The 17,458-nt window shown below is 47.3% G+C and overlaps 1 protein-coding gene across 1 annotated transcript; it reads left to right on the top strand.

The window, feature by feature from the left end:
* Nucleotides 1-1,721: 1,721 nt before the first annotated feature.
* LOC119363270 (calcium-dependent protein kinase 20) lies at nt 1,722-5,318 on the top strand. Its single transcript, XM_037628586.1, has 8 exons — nt 1,722-2,440; nt 2,763-2,886; nt 3,040-3,183; nt 3,449-3,601; nt 3,768-3,883; nt 3,970-4,137; nt 4,527-4,757; nt 4,874-5,318. The coding sequence occupies exons 1-8, from the start codon at nt 1,898-1,900 to the stop codon at nt 5,024-5,026; spliced, it is 1,632 nt and encodes a 543-aa protein (XP_037484483.1). The 5' UTR covers nt 1,722-1,897; the 3' UTR covers nt 5,027-5,318.
* Nucleotides 5,319-17,458: the final 12,140 nt, after the last annotated feature.

Genomic DNA, 17,458 nt, shown 5'->3' with positions numbered 1-17,458 from the left:
CCGAGCAAAGACTCGTTGTAGACCGCTGGTAAGTTGCCGCACTAAGCCCCAAGAGGACTAGCACACTGGAACAACAAACGCTACCGGTGAAGAGAAGTGTAGATCAGAAGGATCCAAGCTGTAAACACACAAACAAAGATTGAAACCACTGAGATCCACCGAAGGCCAACACCAACCGAATCTATGAGATCCGTCAGAGACACACCCCGCACACCCTCCAACAATGCTAAATACGCAATCGGGACGGAGCTAGGCAGGAAGACCATTTACATCTTCAGGAAGCCGCCGTCGCCCCGCCTTCCAAATTAGGATTCAAACTCTAATCGACCTAGAAAACACATAAAAACAGAGCAGGAACCCTCCCGCAGGGAAGTGCTGAGGTCCACCACGCGTCCATGGCCCTAAGGCCATCGGAGACGAGTGGACCGACAACAACACTAAAGGGAGGCGAAGAAACCCTAACCGTCTGGGCAGTCGCCGGAGGAGACGAAGGGGTATGCATCACATTAAATTAGTAGGATTCTTGATATCCTTGGAAGAAATCAGTAAGGATACATGGTAAAATCGCATAATGACAAATCACAATCTTCAAAGACTTCAAAATAAAAACAAAAAATAGCGAGTTATACATTCTCTTAGATTCAGCAGGAACGGCATAAGAGATCATGCACCTTTTTACATCATGTAGGCATTTTTACTCATGCAGAGATATATTGGAAGCGGAACTGCTGGCTTTGAAAGAAGAAATTTCCCTGACACTACAGTGAAGTAATTTACCCGGCGACATCAACCCAGATTGTTTGGAGGCCATCGACATGATAAGAGAAGGAGCTGAAAAGAAATCAAAATACGCTCCATCAATATTATGGGAGAGAGAGATTTTTGCATTACCCATTCTCGTCGGAACTGTAATAGGGCTAGTCACTTCATGTCTAATTTTGGTACTAGGCTGCAATGCCGCACTGCGGCTTGGTTAGGCTATGGTCCGAAGGAGGTCCTGGAGACTGCTGAACGAGATGTAAATTGAACTATGGTACGGGAGAAGAGAAGATACCCTCGTCATCTCACCCACTTCTCGTCCATTTTACCTCCTCTTTATATCTTGCAAGGCCAAAAGAAAACGCAGAGAGCAGCACATGATGTTGATTATGAGAGGCGTGACAGCAGCCCCTTGCTTGATTTCCACGGTGGGATTAAATGTTTCTTTTGTACCCATGAAAACGTTGCGCTGGCTGCTATGATTAGACAGCACAAAAATTTGCACAGATCATGGTTGATGACAGTTTAAATCCACCCACCTAACCACCCTTTTCCTTTATTATTACCTAAAACTATAGTATACGTAGTCCCTTGATCACTCCCCCAAAAAGTTCTCCCCAAAGTCATCCTCGCCATTAAACAAAGCCGCGTAGTACATAAAAATGGAACGGAATAAACAACAAAAACGCAGCAAACAAGCAGGCAGAAAACGAGAGAAGAAGGCAACGCAACATACTACTACTCCAGAGAGCAAGCAAGCAAGCAAGGCTCGGCTCTGCTCGGCGAGAGGGATCTTTGACCGGCTCCGGTCTCTGTCGCCCCCCTCTCCTCTGCTTCCTCCTCATCTCATCGGCCGCGTCCGTCCGTCCGTCGCTGCCGCTGGCGGATTCCCACACGGCCGCCACCGCTGACCGCGTCTACACCAAATCCCCGCACCGATTTAACCACCCCACCCCACTCCCCCTCCCCCGTATCCCCACCCCTATCCCCCTCCCCACACCAGACGCGCACGCCGCCCACCATTTTCTTGATTTGGCCCGTTCCCCCCTCTCTGCTCTGCTCTGCTCTGCGCGCAGATCTCCTCTGGTCGGCTCCGCTGTTTTTTTCCTGATTCGGGAGCCTCGTGTGTTGGCGGGAGATGGGCAACTGCTGTGCGACGCCGCCGGCGGTGGACGGTGGCGGCGGCGGCGGCGGGAAGCAGCAGAAGGAGCCCAAGCAGAGGAAGGGCAAGAAGCCCAACCCCTTCTCGATCGAGTACAACCGGTCGGCGCCGCCGGGGGCCTCCAGGCTGGTGGTGCTGCGGGAGCCCACGGGGACGGGCCGGGACATCGCCGAGCGGTACGAGCTCGGCGGGGAGCTCGGCCGCGGGGAGTTCGGGGTCACCTACCTCTGCACCGACCGCGCCACCAGGGAGGCCCTCGCCTGCAAGTCCATCTCCAAGAAGAAGCTCCGCACCGCGGTGGACGTCGAGGACGTGCGCCGCGAGGTGGAGATCATGCGCCACCTCCCCAAGCACCCCAACATCGTCACCCTCAGGGACACGTACGAGGACGACAATGCCGTGCACCTCGTCATGGAGCTCTGCGAGGGCGGGGAGCTCTTCGACCGGATCGTCGCCCGGGGACACTACACGGAGCGCGCCGCCGCTGTGGTCACCAAGACCATCGTCGAGGTCGTGCAGGTGAGAATAAATACCCCCTTGATTCCTTCCTTTGCCTTTTGGCTAAGCTTGTCCTCACACTCACGGGATGCGTTCATTCTGTGATGTGATCCACCGTGGAAATATTTGTTGGCTACCTGTCACATGATTCTGGTGTCTATATGTTCCAATGAATAGGTTATGATCTATCCTGTGAAGCAATTAATTTCTGCATTTGCTGTCATTCGGGCTATTAGCTTATCAAGGACCACATCTTTAGCTTGGTAGTAGTAGTTACTAGATTGCCGCAACTTCCCTTTTTTTCTGTTTAGTGAATAACGTGTGCATTTGTTCACAATATCAGATGTGCCACAAGCATGGAGTGATGCACCGGGACCTCAAACCAGAGAATTTCTTGTTTGCAAACAAGAAAGAAACCGCGGCGCTGAAAGCAATTGATTTTGGCCTGTCTGTTTTTTTCACTCCAGGTACAGTCATGATATCCTATATCAGCTATCACTGAAGTTTTCCATTTTACGATGATATTGTCAGAGGACAAAGCTGATATAGTAGCCTGTCTTATGCTGTCTATTTTTACTTTGCATTGTTTGCCTAATGTGCTAATTGTTCATGATGTGTAGGTGAGCGGTTCACTGAGATTGTTGGAAGTCCTTATTACATGGCTCCAGAGGTGTTAAAGAGAAATTATGGCCAAGAGGTTGATGTTTGGAGTGCAGGAGTGATTCTTTACATCCTTCTTTGTGGTGTCCCTCCATTCTGGGCAGGTCAGTTTTGTACCTGAAAATGGTCAATTGTTTTGGTGGCATCAGTCAACTACATTAAACATTTAGGATACTAAAAGTGGACTGTTTTCTTATGTCCTGACTGCACAAAGGGGCCATGTGTCACCTTCTACACTGAAGTTTTGTTTTCCTTATTTTGCCTCTGGTGTGATTGGCCTGTGGACTGTGGTTGAGAAAAATATATTTATCTTGTCCTATTGAATGCTCTTTCTAAGTAATATGTTTGTTGCTTCCATTTATAATGCAGAAACTGAACAAGGTGTTGCTCAAGCAATTATCCGGTCTGTCATTGACTTTAAAAGAGATCCATGGCCTAGGGTCTCAGATAATGCAAAAGACCTTGTCAGGGGAATGCTTAACCCAGATCCAAGGAGGCGTTTGACAGCTCAGCAAGTGCTTGGTAATAATCAAATTTCCACAAGTTAACTGTACTGTATTGCATTCCTCTGTTCTTCTTAAACGGATACAGAATTACATGCCTTGTGTAAATTTCAGATGATCTCCGCCCTAAGATCATTTAATTGCATTGCTTGTGTCTCATGTCCATTATTTGTATTTTCTTCCAGATCATCCCTGGTTGCAGAATATTAAGAAGGCTCCAAATGTCAATTTGGGTGAGACAGTTAAGGCCAGACTTCAACAGTTCTCTGTGATGAACAAGTTCAAGAAGCATGCACTTAGGGTATACCTCAGTCTGACTTGAAGCAATCCTCTTTCACGCTAGACTTGCTTTCTTGGAATTTCCTTACATATTTGTATTTATTACAGGTCATAGCTGAGCATCTTTCGGTAGAAGAGGTGGCCGGCATAAAGGATATGTTTGAAAAGATGGACCTTAACAAAGATAGTATGATTAATTTTGATGAACTGAAGCTTGGTCTGAATAAACTTGGCCACCAAATGCCTGATGCAGATGTCCAAATACTAATGGATGCTGTGAGTACTCATTATTTTTCTTTATTCTGAGAAATTTTTGCAACTCTTTGTTATTAGACTGGAACGTTTTGTTTCTATGTAGAATCACCATCTCCACACTTTTATCAACTGAGTTTCATAAGTATCATATCAGAATTCAAAGATCATACCTGGTAAACTGGATGAAATGGAATTGTTAGCACACTAGTGATAGAGATTGTAGAAACACCCCTCTAAAATTTCAAGTGAGGAACTTGTAAGGCAGTATAGCAAATGTTCTTTTAAGTTTTTCTTTCCTGAACTTGAAATGATCATTTGGCATTAGATGGATACACTTTCTACATATTACTATGTGTTGAAGGCGAGGGGTGTTTTTATTATATATTTACCATATGTGAATGTTATACCAGGCTGACGCTGATGGAAATGGGTGCTTAGACTATGGAGAATTTGTTACTCTGTCTGTTCACCTGAAAAAGATCGGCAATGACGAACATCTGCATAAGGCATTTGGATACTTTGATCGGAACAAGAGTGGATATATTGAAATTGATGAACTCCGGGAGTCATTAGCTGATGATCTGGGACCAAATCATGAAGAGGTTATCAATGCCATCATCCGTGATGTAGACACTGATAAGGTATGTGGTTAACTCACCAACTGGTTGGCAAAGCATGCTAGTTTTGTTTCTCGTCCTTTGACCGCTATCATTTGACTCTGACTGAAATGATGAACATTGTGATTCATAAATTGTAGGATGGCAAGATAAGCTTTGATGAGTTTGTGGCAATGATGAAGGCCGGAACTGACTGGAGGAAAGCCTCGAGACAATATTCGAGAGAACGGTTCACTAGCCTCAGCTTGAAGCTGCAGAAGGACGGATCGTTGCAGATAACAAGTACCCAATAGTAGATGATAACGCAATAGGCAAGTTGTGAATTCCAGATGAAAATCAACCTTGTGTAGCTTCCTGGTTTTGTTGACAAGTATTTCTTTTGTTCATCTGGGTATTCTGTTGCGCTCTAATTTTCGCTTGGTATCCTGATGAAGCATTAGTTGATTGTTGAAGATTTATTTTGTATGTAGATTGTGTGATCCAGACCATCACAAAAAGTACTACGCCTTTGATGAAAGGTAGTGTACAAGAGAAAGAGGAAAAAGTTTGTGGATGTATGCATTTCCTCTCTTCTGTTGACCATAATGTTTTGTTCATCTGTTTGGTTGGTAGTATATTCTGAAGCTGAAAGGGTGAAAGTAAAATTGACAGCTTAATTCCTAGTAAAATCACATACTCCCTCCGTTCCAAAATAAGTGTCGTGGCATGACAATTTTGAACTAAAACCATGGCACTTACTCCCTCCATAAGGAAATATAAGAGCATTTAGATCATCGAAACGCTCTTATATTTCTTTACAGAGGAAGTATTTTGTAACATGCGACATATGCAAAATGTGTGTGTATAAACTGGAAGGGTCTATATATATTACTCTCTGCAAGTATTGGGAGGGTGTATTATTCTGCAATCACCAAAGCTTGACAACATAATCTATAACTATGTTATGATAGCTGAGCACGCTGAGTTTACTTTTTGGAGTGCTCAGAGCCTGTTCCGGTCTGTTAGCCAGAAACGGTCCGTGCATATGATGAACGGAACTGGTAGATTTGAACACCTAAAGTTGGACTTGATAGCCGGTCAAGAATCTATGGCATTTCGGCAGGCACGGAGCAAAGGATGACTCATTAAACATTGCCAGAAAAATGGTTGGATCTGGTCGGCACAAGTTGCAGTCTTGTTGGTTGGCACGGGTATTTCATACTGTCTGCGGCCGGAAGGGAGTTGCCGTCCTCTATCAGACACCTCAACAGCAGCCAGCAGAGGCAGATTAGGTCCGGGGGCATTGGATGTTTGGACCAGTTCGAGTTGCCTTTGACCTGCGTGTTCTCGGCTGATGTCGCACGGGGCCTTTCGTTCGCCTTCTGGTCTCTCTCTGTCGTGATCTTCTTATCTGGTCAGCAGCTTCTGCTGCTGCGGTTATGTATGAACGCGTCGTGGACCCGGCGACACTTGTGTCAACAAATGCTAGGTACGGTAGTGCTGAAAGGCGGTCTGAAGTTGATCAGTCGACGACGATGACGTCGGTGATGCAGCCAATGGGAGTAAGTTCGTTGGTCTTGCGATTTCAAGCTGAAGCACTGTTGGTTCTTGTCTTCTTGATGACGAGATGTCACCTTTCAAGCCAAGTTGCGCTAGAAATCACCCGGGATTGAGGGAACTCGTATTTTCTAGCGACAGCTTGCCTCAAACGCTGTAGCGGATGCACCTGAGATGCTATTGATACCTATACCCCTCAGCAACCAGCCAACCAGAATATGCACTTGAGATGCTATTGATACTTTATGTTGAAAAACCGCTCAAGATTTTATACACGCAAGCATGCATGTACGCTCATCTTACCCCATGAGTATATCCGAGAGACTGAGCCGGCACGTCACCAATGCCATGTCTAGGACTTGAACCAGGGGCGAAAACCGGCCTATGGAAAGTAATGATGTCCCTTGTAATTTCTTTTTAGGAAGTACCCAAAAAATCATCAAAGTGCATCATTTAAGGTACATAGCCTTAGGCATAATCCGATGTTAGCTCCGCCTCTGACTTGAACCCAAATGGGTTGGTTCCACCATATGGAACCTAACCATCCGTCCAGTTCGCAAAATAAACTAACTTTTTCCTCAACAAATCACGTTGACAAAGTGGGGATCTCTAACAAGCATTATCTTTTATTTTTGCCAAAGGGTCCCGAGGCCACACATTAAGTAGCGCAAACACTTACAAAAATACTTTTACATGAATTAAAAAATGCATCTAAATTGCTAGGGATCGCGAAGTCTTCTTCTTCCTACATCAATCGACGACGCACCATGTTGCCATTTCTGAGCCTCCGTCTCAGTGGAGCAAACTTGTTGAAACCTAGGAGTTTGTAGAAGCAACGTCAATTTTTTTTGTGCTTTGTATATTCCTTTCTTTCTTTGTTTGTCATTGTAATAAACTTTCGATCTGTACCATTCTTTGTTATAGGTTGTTAAGCATCAAACAGAGCATATTTGTAGTTCAACAAGTGGAAAAGTGACTAGCATGACAAGTCAAACTTGGGTGGCCAAGAAGGCAGCATCTATGCTTAAGAAAGATCCAACCATTTGTGTTGTGAAGATACTTAAAGAGTTACAGGATGAGCATCATGCCACATTTGATTATCACACAGTGTGGAAAGGCAAACAGGAGGCGACGACCAGCTTGTATGGGAGTTGGGAAGAAATTTCAGGATGTTGTACAACTACAAGGCCGAGATAGAATTGAGGTCTCCAGGTAGTATTGTAGAGATTGGTACAATCACAGTTGAAGGTGAAGTACATTTTAGCAATCTATTTATTGCTTTCAAGCCTTGCATAGATGGGTTTCTGAATGGATGTAGGCCATTTATTATATATTCAACTCATCTAAATGGCAAATGAAATGGTCAGCTAGCTGTAGTCACTACTTTGGGTGGTCACAATTGGATGTTTCGATGGCGTATGACTTTATTGAGTATGAAAATGGAGATAACTGGGCTTCATGAATCAATTGAAGAAGCCAATATGGGAGCCTCCAGTATTTGTTGTTTGTACCAATGCTTGCAAGGGTTTTGAAAATGTTGTTAAAAGGGTTTTCCCTCAAGATGAGCAACATGAGTGCTTTAGGCATATGTGGCATAATTTTTAGAAATATTTTCATGGTGATGTGTTTGGACGGTTGTGGCTTGTTGCTAGGGCACATAGGGCGGAAGAATATCAGCATCACATGGCAAAGATGTTTGATGCATCTGAGAAAGTATATCCTTACCTTAGGGACTACCATAATCTGTTATGGATGAGGTGCATGTTCGACCCTGACATCAAGTGTGACTACATATATAAGAATCTTGTCGAGTGCTTTAATGCTTGGGCACGAGATATCAAGGACTTGCCGATTGTTCAGCTAGCTGATAAGATTAGAGAGATGATTATGGACCTATTTAGACAGAGGATAATGATTGGAAAGAAATTTCTAGGGACAACACTCCCATTTTTCATACAACTATTAAATGCAATGACTCGGGGAGTAGGACATCTCAAGACTAAAGCATCAGGTGATTGGAGTGGAGATGAGAAATGTTAACTAAAGGGACGAAAGACATGTCATTAAAACACTCAAACATGAGTGTACATGTCCGCAATGGCAGCACACGGGCAAGCCTTGTGACCATGCACTAGCCTTCATAAATGTTTTGCAAGCTCGAAACTTTGTTAACATGGAGGATTATGTACATGAGTACTATTTAGTGAGCAAATTGAGGGTAGCATATGAAGCTGTAATTGAGCCCCTTACGGACAAGAATTAGTGGCCACATGTGGATACAGGCTTTGTGTTGTGTTTACCAATTCCAAAAGGCAAGGAAAATATGCTGGAAGAACAAGAAAACAGAGGACGAAGAGTTGGTGGAAAGGTGGATCAAGGAAGGGATCCTTGAACAAATGCAAAAATGCGAGGAGGTAGGACATAGAGAAACTGGCTGTCCTCGAAATGGAACAAAGAGAAGGTACAAACTAATACATGTTGTTGTTTTCTAGGTATAATACCATGTTTCTTTTACATGAGAATAGTTCTAGTTGCTCCCTTTTATAGGAAAAGTAGGGGGAAGAATACATCTCCATAGTTTGATGTTTCAATTAGCAATGCAGTTCCATCTACACCAACCAAGAGCAAGAATGTTGCCACTTGTAGTAGTCCTCCAACTATCACAAGAAGCCTGATGACCCACAAGTATAGGGGATCAATCATAATCCTTTCGATACGTAAGAGTATCGAGCCCAACGAGGAGTAGAAGGAAATGACAAGCGGTTTTTTAGCAAGGTACTCTCTGAAGTGTTGTAAGCAGTAATGGCAGATAGTTTTGTAACAAGGTAATTTGTAACAAGTAGGAAGTAATAATAGTAAGAAAGGTGCAGCAAGGTAGCTCAATCCTTTTTGTAGCAAAGGACAAGCCGAAAGTACTTCTTATAATGAGCAAAGCGTTCTTGAGGACACACGGGGTTCACGTCTAGTCATGTTCATCATGTTTAGCTGATTCACGTTCACTACCTTGATAATTTGAGTGTCGCGAAGTCGCCGACACTGCAGTTTGGTTAACTTCAACAACCAGCCGGGACGAACCATCGGCCGTGTTACTGACACAACTCATATGAGATCATTTATAAATTGCCACGGTCGACCTCAACCTTCCCTGGATTCGTATCGCGTTATCAACGCCAAGGATATACAATGAGTGTCGTGAAGATTATCAACTCGCCACCTCGCCTCAAGCTTCAATAAATTTCAGCTTCCAGATGTCAACTATATGATGGCTTATGCCACAATCAAGTATGAAGAATCTCACACTAGTGCAGGATGCTGCTAACGCGACACTACAATCAGAGACCCTTTGACGAAACTATGTGCAATGCATTAATCACAAACGGCGGTGTAAAAAACCGTAAAAAAGGTGCAAAATATTTGCGATGACGGATGCATCAAACATGGTTCAGATTTTAGTTCCGTGTGTGATGTAGGGCATACAGTTCAGTGCAATTAACTGTTTGCAATGAGGAGCAACAAAAGAAATGGGCATCCAGATGAAGGTGTGTGCGATAAACAACATAATGTTCACTAGGATGAACTATTTGTGATTAGGAAACACAAAAAAATGGTCAGCCAGATCAAGGTGTGTGCGATATACAACATGCGGTTCACTCGGATGAACTGTTTGTGTTGAGACAAGAGAACATAAACAGTTCAATATAATAAGATGTGTGTGATATGCGACAAACAGGTCTATAATCAGAAATGTGTACGAAGACCGATAATAACACAGATGATTGCTGCTAATAAGACATGTGTGTTGTGCGATGGGATTGCATACAGAACAACAACATATATATATACACACTTATAAGGACATGGTTGCATAACCAAACTAAACATCCACTTACATATGTGGCTACTACAACCATGGCATTTGCACACACCAAAGTAAACTATTACATGCATAATTACATAGGTGGCTACTACACACATGCCATTTCCCACACCAAAGTAAACTATATATTACATGCATGGTTAACTAGCATAAACGATCATCTGATCATCATCTACTGCTTGTGATGCTTGCTCTGCTTGTGGCTCGACCCGAGCTCGTCGATTTGGGTAACGAGGCACTTCCTCATGTCAACGATCCGCCTATGCATCTCGTAGCATGTGTACACGCTCTTGGCCATGAACCTAAGGTGAGGTTCATCCAGTCGCCGCATCCAGGCCTTGTGCCAGGATACGAGACTTGTTCTCTAGGCATCCTGCTTCATCTTTTCATAGTAAGGGTCGATGATGGTCGAGGCGAGTTCAACCAGGGAGTCCTTCTTCGTGCTGCCCCAGACCCTGTAGTGCTCACGGATTTTGACAAGGTTCTTGCAGGCCAAGCCTGTAACCCTAAGCGCTTTTACATCGTCGGTGGTTCCAACCATAGCAAACTTGTAGTCGGTGCTGTTGACAAACTTGGCGAAACTAATGCAAGGCTATGTGGCCATGCAGTAGTGGTAGATGAGGACATGATGGAGCACACATAACTGGGTGACGACAACCTTTTGATCTTTGCCGGGAACACCGGCGGTGTACAGGAGGTCGATGCCGACCACCTTGTACTTGTCTCCAGCAAGCAACTGCTCAATGGTGTTGATGTAGTCGTCCACCATGGCCGGGTCGATGGTGTACACCACCGAGAGATCCATCTCCCTTGCGTGGGTCTCCACTTTATGCTCGCCGAACTCCATTGGTGCGCCGCTAGACATCCCCTCTCTATGTATCGTCGTGGGTGTGCTTGTTGTGTTGTGGGGCATGATTGAAAGGTTGAAGAGACTAAGGTTATAATGGCCGCGGGAATTAAAGGGAAGCCGGACGGCCTGGAATATCGATCGGCACGCCCTGATGGCACTTGTAATTCGCAGCGTGTAACTCCATCGTGCCGCACGTAACTGCATCGCATGGCAACGCGCGCGGCGCAACCGCATGCATATGGGCCCCCGACGTGATCGTCCGTAGGCCCAGCCATTGGCAGAGCGCGCGCGGAGGGACGCGAGCAGAGCGCTCCACGGTCACCTTAACCGAGCAGTTGAACACGCAAGGAAAAGCTGTCCACAACCCGAGCGCACCGACGGACGCGAGCAGAGTGCGCCGTGGCGCCTAACGGCGAGCACAGCGCATTGCGGTGCCTAACAGCGAGCAGAGCTTGCCGAGGGATGCGAGCAGAGGCGAGCGATGTCGGAGAAATCAATCACAAATCAGATTAGAGTTGCGTGTGCAATACATGGCATACAGTTGATCCATCCCAGCTGTTTGTGATGGAATAAGCCGTGTGTGTTGTGGGCAAACGCTTGCTGGTATATAACCTCAAATTTAACCAGCAAAATGTTAATGCATGTTACAAAAATTATATAACCGAAACTATGTTCAAATACGACTGCAATGATATATTCTTTGGCGACATGCATTCGTATTTTATTAATTAAATCCTACTTATAAACTAGGACGGGGTATAGTAGGTAAATAAATCACAAACGTTCTTTTATTAAATGTAGGTGTACGTGTCCTTTTGTCCTCCTCTCGCACGTCTTGTCACCCCACTGCCGGCTTGCCACAGACGGTTCGAGCGCAAGCTTGAGCAGTCGCGCGGGGCGCTCTTTTGGCAAAATGTTGGTGAGCCCGTTCCCGCGCAACCACGCAGGTTCCCGCGCAAGCTTCCCGCCCGACTCAGTGAAATCCCCCAAAATCCCAATGCTCACCAGCCTACTATATAAACCCTCACGGCCGGCGAGTCCTGCATCGCATTTTCCCCTCCCTCCCTGTAACTTATCTCGTCTGCTTCTCCCACAATCGCCAATGGCACCGGTCCGTCGTCGTCGCTCAGCCACTCCGCTGTCATCAGAGCACAGCTCCAGCTGGGAGGCTACACCGTGGCGGTGGCGCAGTCCCCGGCGTAGTGTTGTGCGCGTGGCGTCCATGTTGGGTGTGCGCGCAAGACCCACCACACGCTCGGTCGCCAGTGCCCGTCGGCAGCTTTTGCTGGCCGCCGTTGCCGCCACAGCTCCGTCGAAAGCCAGTGCCATCGCACGATCCACCGCCGCGGCCCGAAGGTGGGAGGTGGCCGTCGTGGCCGCCACCCCACTGCCGGCCACCGTGTCCATCACCCGCTCCGCCACCGCGGCCCGAAGGCGGGAGGTGGTGGTTGTTGGTGTCAAAACCGGCGGATCTCGGGTAGGGGGTCCCGAACTATGCGTCTAAGGCTAATGGTAACAGGAGGTGGGGGACACGATGTTTACCCAGGTTCGGGCCCTCTCGATGGAGGTAATACCCTACTTCCTGCTTGATTGATCTTGATGATACGAGTATTACAAGAGTTGATCTACCACGAGATCGTAGAGGCCGCCACCCCACTACCGGCCACCATGTCCATCACCCGCTCCGCCACCGCGGCCCGAAGGCGGGAGGTGGTGGTTGTTGGTGTCAAAACCAGCGGATCTCGGGTAGGGGGTCCCGAACTGTGCGTCTAAGGCTAATGGTAACAGGAGGTGGGGGACACGATGTTTACCCAGGTTCGGGCCCTCTCGATGGAGGTAATACCCTACTTCCTGCTTGATTGGTCTTAATGATATGAGTATTACAAGAGTTGATCTACCACGAGATCGTAGAGGCTAAACCCTAGAAGCTAGCCTATGATTATGTTACACAGAGTCGGTTACAGAGAAGGAGATCTACATATCCGGATTGCCAGGCTTGCCTTCCACGCAAAGGAGAGTCCCACCCGGACACGGGACGAGGTCTTCAATCTTGTATCTTCATAGTCCAGCAGTCCGGCCAAAGTATATAGTCCGGCTGCCCGAGGACCCCCTAATCCTGGACTCCCTCAGTAGCCCCTGAACCAGGCTTCAATGACGATGAGTCCGGTGCGCAGATTGTCTTCGGCATTGCAAGGCGGGTTCCTTCTCTGAATACTCCATAGAAGATTTTGAACACAAGGATCGTGTCCGGCTCTGCAAAACAAATTCCACATACCACCGTAGAGAGCACAATATTCCACAAATCTAATCTGCTGACAACTTTTCATAGCGTGACATCACACCACGACCCGGTCATTATTCGAACCGTTTTTCTCAACAAGCTACTGCACATATTCCGAGGCGGTTTCCTTGGCACATCTTGTAGAAGCAGAGATCGTGTCCCCTTATCACGGGATTCTCATCAATAAGGGTGTGGGTAACCCAACCGCGCCATCAATCATGGCGCTCGGGGAATAAGCAAGTTTACCGGGCAAGTGGGGAGGCGCAGGATCTCTGCTGCCTTTATAAGGGGATAAGGACTCCCTTTTTCACCCACGCCTTCTTCTTCCTCTGCTCATCCATTCCCCCTTGCTCGAGCCCTAGCGCCCAAGCGTTCGTCTTCTCCGCCCAAAAAGGTTTCTCGAAAATGTCCGGACCCGGAGCAGGAGGCAAGTGGATGGCCTCTACCATCCGGGAGAAGGATATCAAAAAGCTTCAGGAGGCCGGGTATCTGGCCAAGAGAATCGGCCACCGTCCGGGAGAAGGATATCAAAAAGCTTCAGGAGGCCGGGTATCCCGGGTATCCGACAGCGGGGCAAATCATCCCTACTCCGGAACCCCACGAGAGGGTGGTATTCCTCCCTCATTTTGTCCGCGGGCTAGGGTTTCCCCTCCACCCATTCGTTCGCGACATCATGTATTATTACGGGATCGATTTTCATGATCTATCCCCCGATTCCTTCCTCAACATCTCGACATTCATCGTCGTGTGCAAGGCCTTTCTCCTCATCTCGCCACACTTCGGCTTATGGCTGAAGGTTTTCAATGTGAAGCCCAAGGTAGTGAGCGGCGAGCACGCCGAGTGCGGAGGCGCCATGGTGAGCAAGATTCCCAACGTCACATGGCCAATAGGTACTTTCAATGATTTCGTCAAGGAGTGGCAGCAGCAGTGGTTTTACGTCACTGAGCCTCACGGCAAGGAATGGGCCGCTGCTCCGAAACTCAGATCCGGAGCCCCCCTGTGACTTACGTCCTGGCCCAAGAAGGGCCTGAACTGGGCCTCGTCCGATGAACTGTCGGTGCTCCAGACGTGTGTCCAGGATATGGAAGACAAGAACATCAAACTTGTCAATATAGTCCAGGTGATGTTAGTTCGCCGGATTCTACCTTGTCAACACCAGTCTTGCAATTTATGGGAGTTCGACCCGGCCAAGCACCAGACCCTGCTAGAGCTCTTTGGCTCCTCGCACAAGGACATCTGGAAGGTGCTTTTCAAGTCCGACAAATCATGGCCGTGTTGGGGTACGTAGTAATTTCAAAAAATTTCCTACGCACACGCAAGATCATGGTGATGATATAGCAACGAGAGGGGAGAGTGTTCGTCCACGTACCCTCGTAGACCGTAAGCAGAAGCGTTAGCACAACATGGTTGATGTAGTCGTACGTCTTCACGATCCGACCGATCCAAGCACCGAACGTACGGGGCCTCCGAGTTTAGCACACGTTCAGCTCGATGATGATCTCCGGCCCTCCGATCCAGCAAAGGCTCCGGAGATGAGTTCCGTCAGCACGACGGCGTGGTGACGATGATGATGTTCTACCGGCGCAGAGCTTCGCCTAAACTCTTCTCCCTCTTGGCCCACTAAGGCCCAATATCCCCCGGGAGGGTTCCGGTAACCCCCCGGTGTTCCGGTAAAATCCCGATTTCTCCCGGAACCATTCCGATGTCCAAATATAGGCTTCCAATATATCAATCTTTATGTCTCGACCATTCTGAGACTCCTCGTCATGTCCGTGATCACATCTGGGACTCCGAACAAACTTCGGTACATCAAAACTTATAAACTCATAATAAAACTGTCATCGAAACGTTAAGCGTGCGGACCCTACGGGTTTGAGAACTATGTAGACATGACCTAGAACTATTCTTGGTCAATAACCAATAGCGGAACCTGGATGCCCATATTGGCTCCTACATATTCTACGAAGATCTTTATCGGTCAAACCGCATAACAACATACGTTGTTCCCTTTGTCATCGGTATGTTACTTGCCCGAGATTCGATCGTCGGTATCCAATACCTAGTTCAATCTCATTACCGACAAGTCTCTTTACTCGTTACGTAATGCATCATCCCGCAACTAACTCATTAGTCACATTGCTTGCAAGGCTTATAGTGATGTGCATTACCGAGAGGGCCCAGAGATACCTCTCCGACAATCGGAGTGACAAAACCTAATCTCGAAATACGCCAACCCAACATGTACCTTTGGAGACACCTGTAGTACTCCTTTATAATCACCCAGTTACGTTGTGACGTTTGGTAGCACCCAAAGTGTTCCTCCGGTAAACGGGAGTTGCATAATCTCATAGTTACAGGAACATGTATAAGTCATGAAGAAAGCAATAGCAACATACTAAACGATCTAGTGCTAGGCTAACGTAATGGGTCAGTCAATCACATCATTCTCCTAATGATGTGATCCCATTAATCAAATGACAACTCTTTTGTCCATGGCTAGGAAACATAACCATCTTTGATAAACGAGCTAGTCAAGTAGAGGCATACTAGTGACGTTATGTTTGTCTATGTATTCACACATGTATTATGTTTCCGGTTAATACAATTCTAGCATGAATAATAAACATTTATCATGATATAAGGAAATAAATAATAACTTTATTATTGCCTCTAGGGCATATTTCCTTCAGGCCGGACTACGCCGAGGACCACGGGTACCAACTGTCCCGCCCTGCAAGTTCGGTAAGTCACTGTATGTTGACAATTCATATGTTTTATTCACATACCCTTAGGAAAATGATTGATGTGTTTCCCACAACTCTCCTAGGGCTGGGCGAAGAATGCGGGGCGGATCTACTGTCCGGCCCCGTTGCCAAAAGAACCGGCCGGCCCACTTCTGACGAAGATGCTGGTCCCGGCGCCTTACAAGGCGCCGAAGAAGAAGGCAGAGAGGGCGGCTAAGAAGACCAGGGGCGGCTCCGTTGCCGTGGTGCCTCGGACACAAAATTCAAAGACTCCCATGCCCGTTCTTCCTCCGAAGAGGACGAGGAGGAGGAGGAAGATGAATCCCCAGCGGGGGGAAGAAAGAAAAGGATGACCTCCACATCCTTGGAGGCTGAGTCCCCTAAGAGGGGAAAAACTCCTCTTCCAGAGGAGTCCACCGCCGCCGCTGATAGCAGCCCGGAGTGGGATCCCAGGGCCTAGCCCCTGGTGAACTCGTGAGTATAAAACCCGAACACACTTATGCGTCCAGACTTGTCATGGCATAATATTTTAATCTGAGCCATACTTTTTACAGTCCGGCGAGGTCCCGCACTGAACCATCCTCGTCAGAGGATTTGCTGGGTTTGGATGCTATGGAGAGCGGGACACCCCCGAAGGCCCAGGAGGACCCAGGCCAAGGAGGGGGGAGGGGGAGAGAATCGTAAAGGCGGCGCCAGAAGGTCAAACTTCCGGGGTCGGACACATGGGAGAGAAGACTCCCGTGGACGTCGACGGCGGGGGTCATCTTGAATCCGGCCCCCAGCCAGATACGGTTCCGGAGACCAATAAGGCTCCAGAATCAGGCACGCGGCCTCCGTTGGCTGGAGGGGGTGTGTCTGTTCCACCGGCAACCTCTGTCCAACCAGAGGTGTCAGATACTTTATTGGCGGCGCTGAAAAGTGCCTCCATCATCGATGAACACCGTGCCCTTATGGGTGCGGTGATTGAGAAGATTCAGTCCGCTGAGAATGGACTGAATGAATCCTGTATCAGCCTTATAAGAGGCTTTGAGGTATGTTTTATGAGGTTTGGAAGAGTGTCATAGTATAGATAGCAGCCCCTGATACACTGTTCGGTGAAAGAAAGAACCTGACAGAGGATCAAATTTATGTTCGCAGGAGACTCACTTGATAGCATCTATCTCTTTTAATAAGCAGGCGTCTATAGTGACTGCCGCCTCTCATGCTGTGGAAGTATCCGGACTAAGGCATAGTCTAGAGCAGGCCGAAGGAGAACTTGGCTGAGTGAAGAGGCAGTTGGAGGATAATCAAGGTATGCGGAAACCTTGTTCATTTAGCACAAATGAATAATTGTGCATGGTGAAAATGTTTTTATGATGTGCTCTAGGGGCGACGACCGAAGTTGAGGCTCTTAAGAAGGCTGTGGCCGAAGCCGAGAAGAAGGCAGCCGCAGAGCAG

Source organism: Triticum dicoccoides, chromosome 2B, assembly GCF_002162155.2.
Source record: "Triticum dicoccoides isolate Atlit2015 ecotype Zavitan chromosome 2B, WEW_v2.0, whole genome shotgun sequence".
NCBI lineage: Eukaryota > Viridiplantae > Streptophyta > Magnoliopsida > Poales > Poaceae > Triticum > Triticum dicoccoides.
This window is presented reverse-complemented; position numbering and strand designations above follow the sequence as displayed.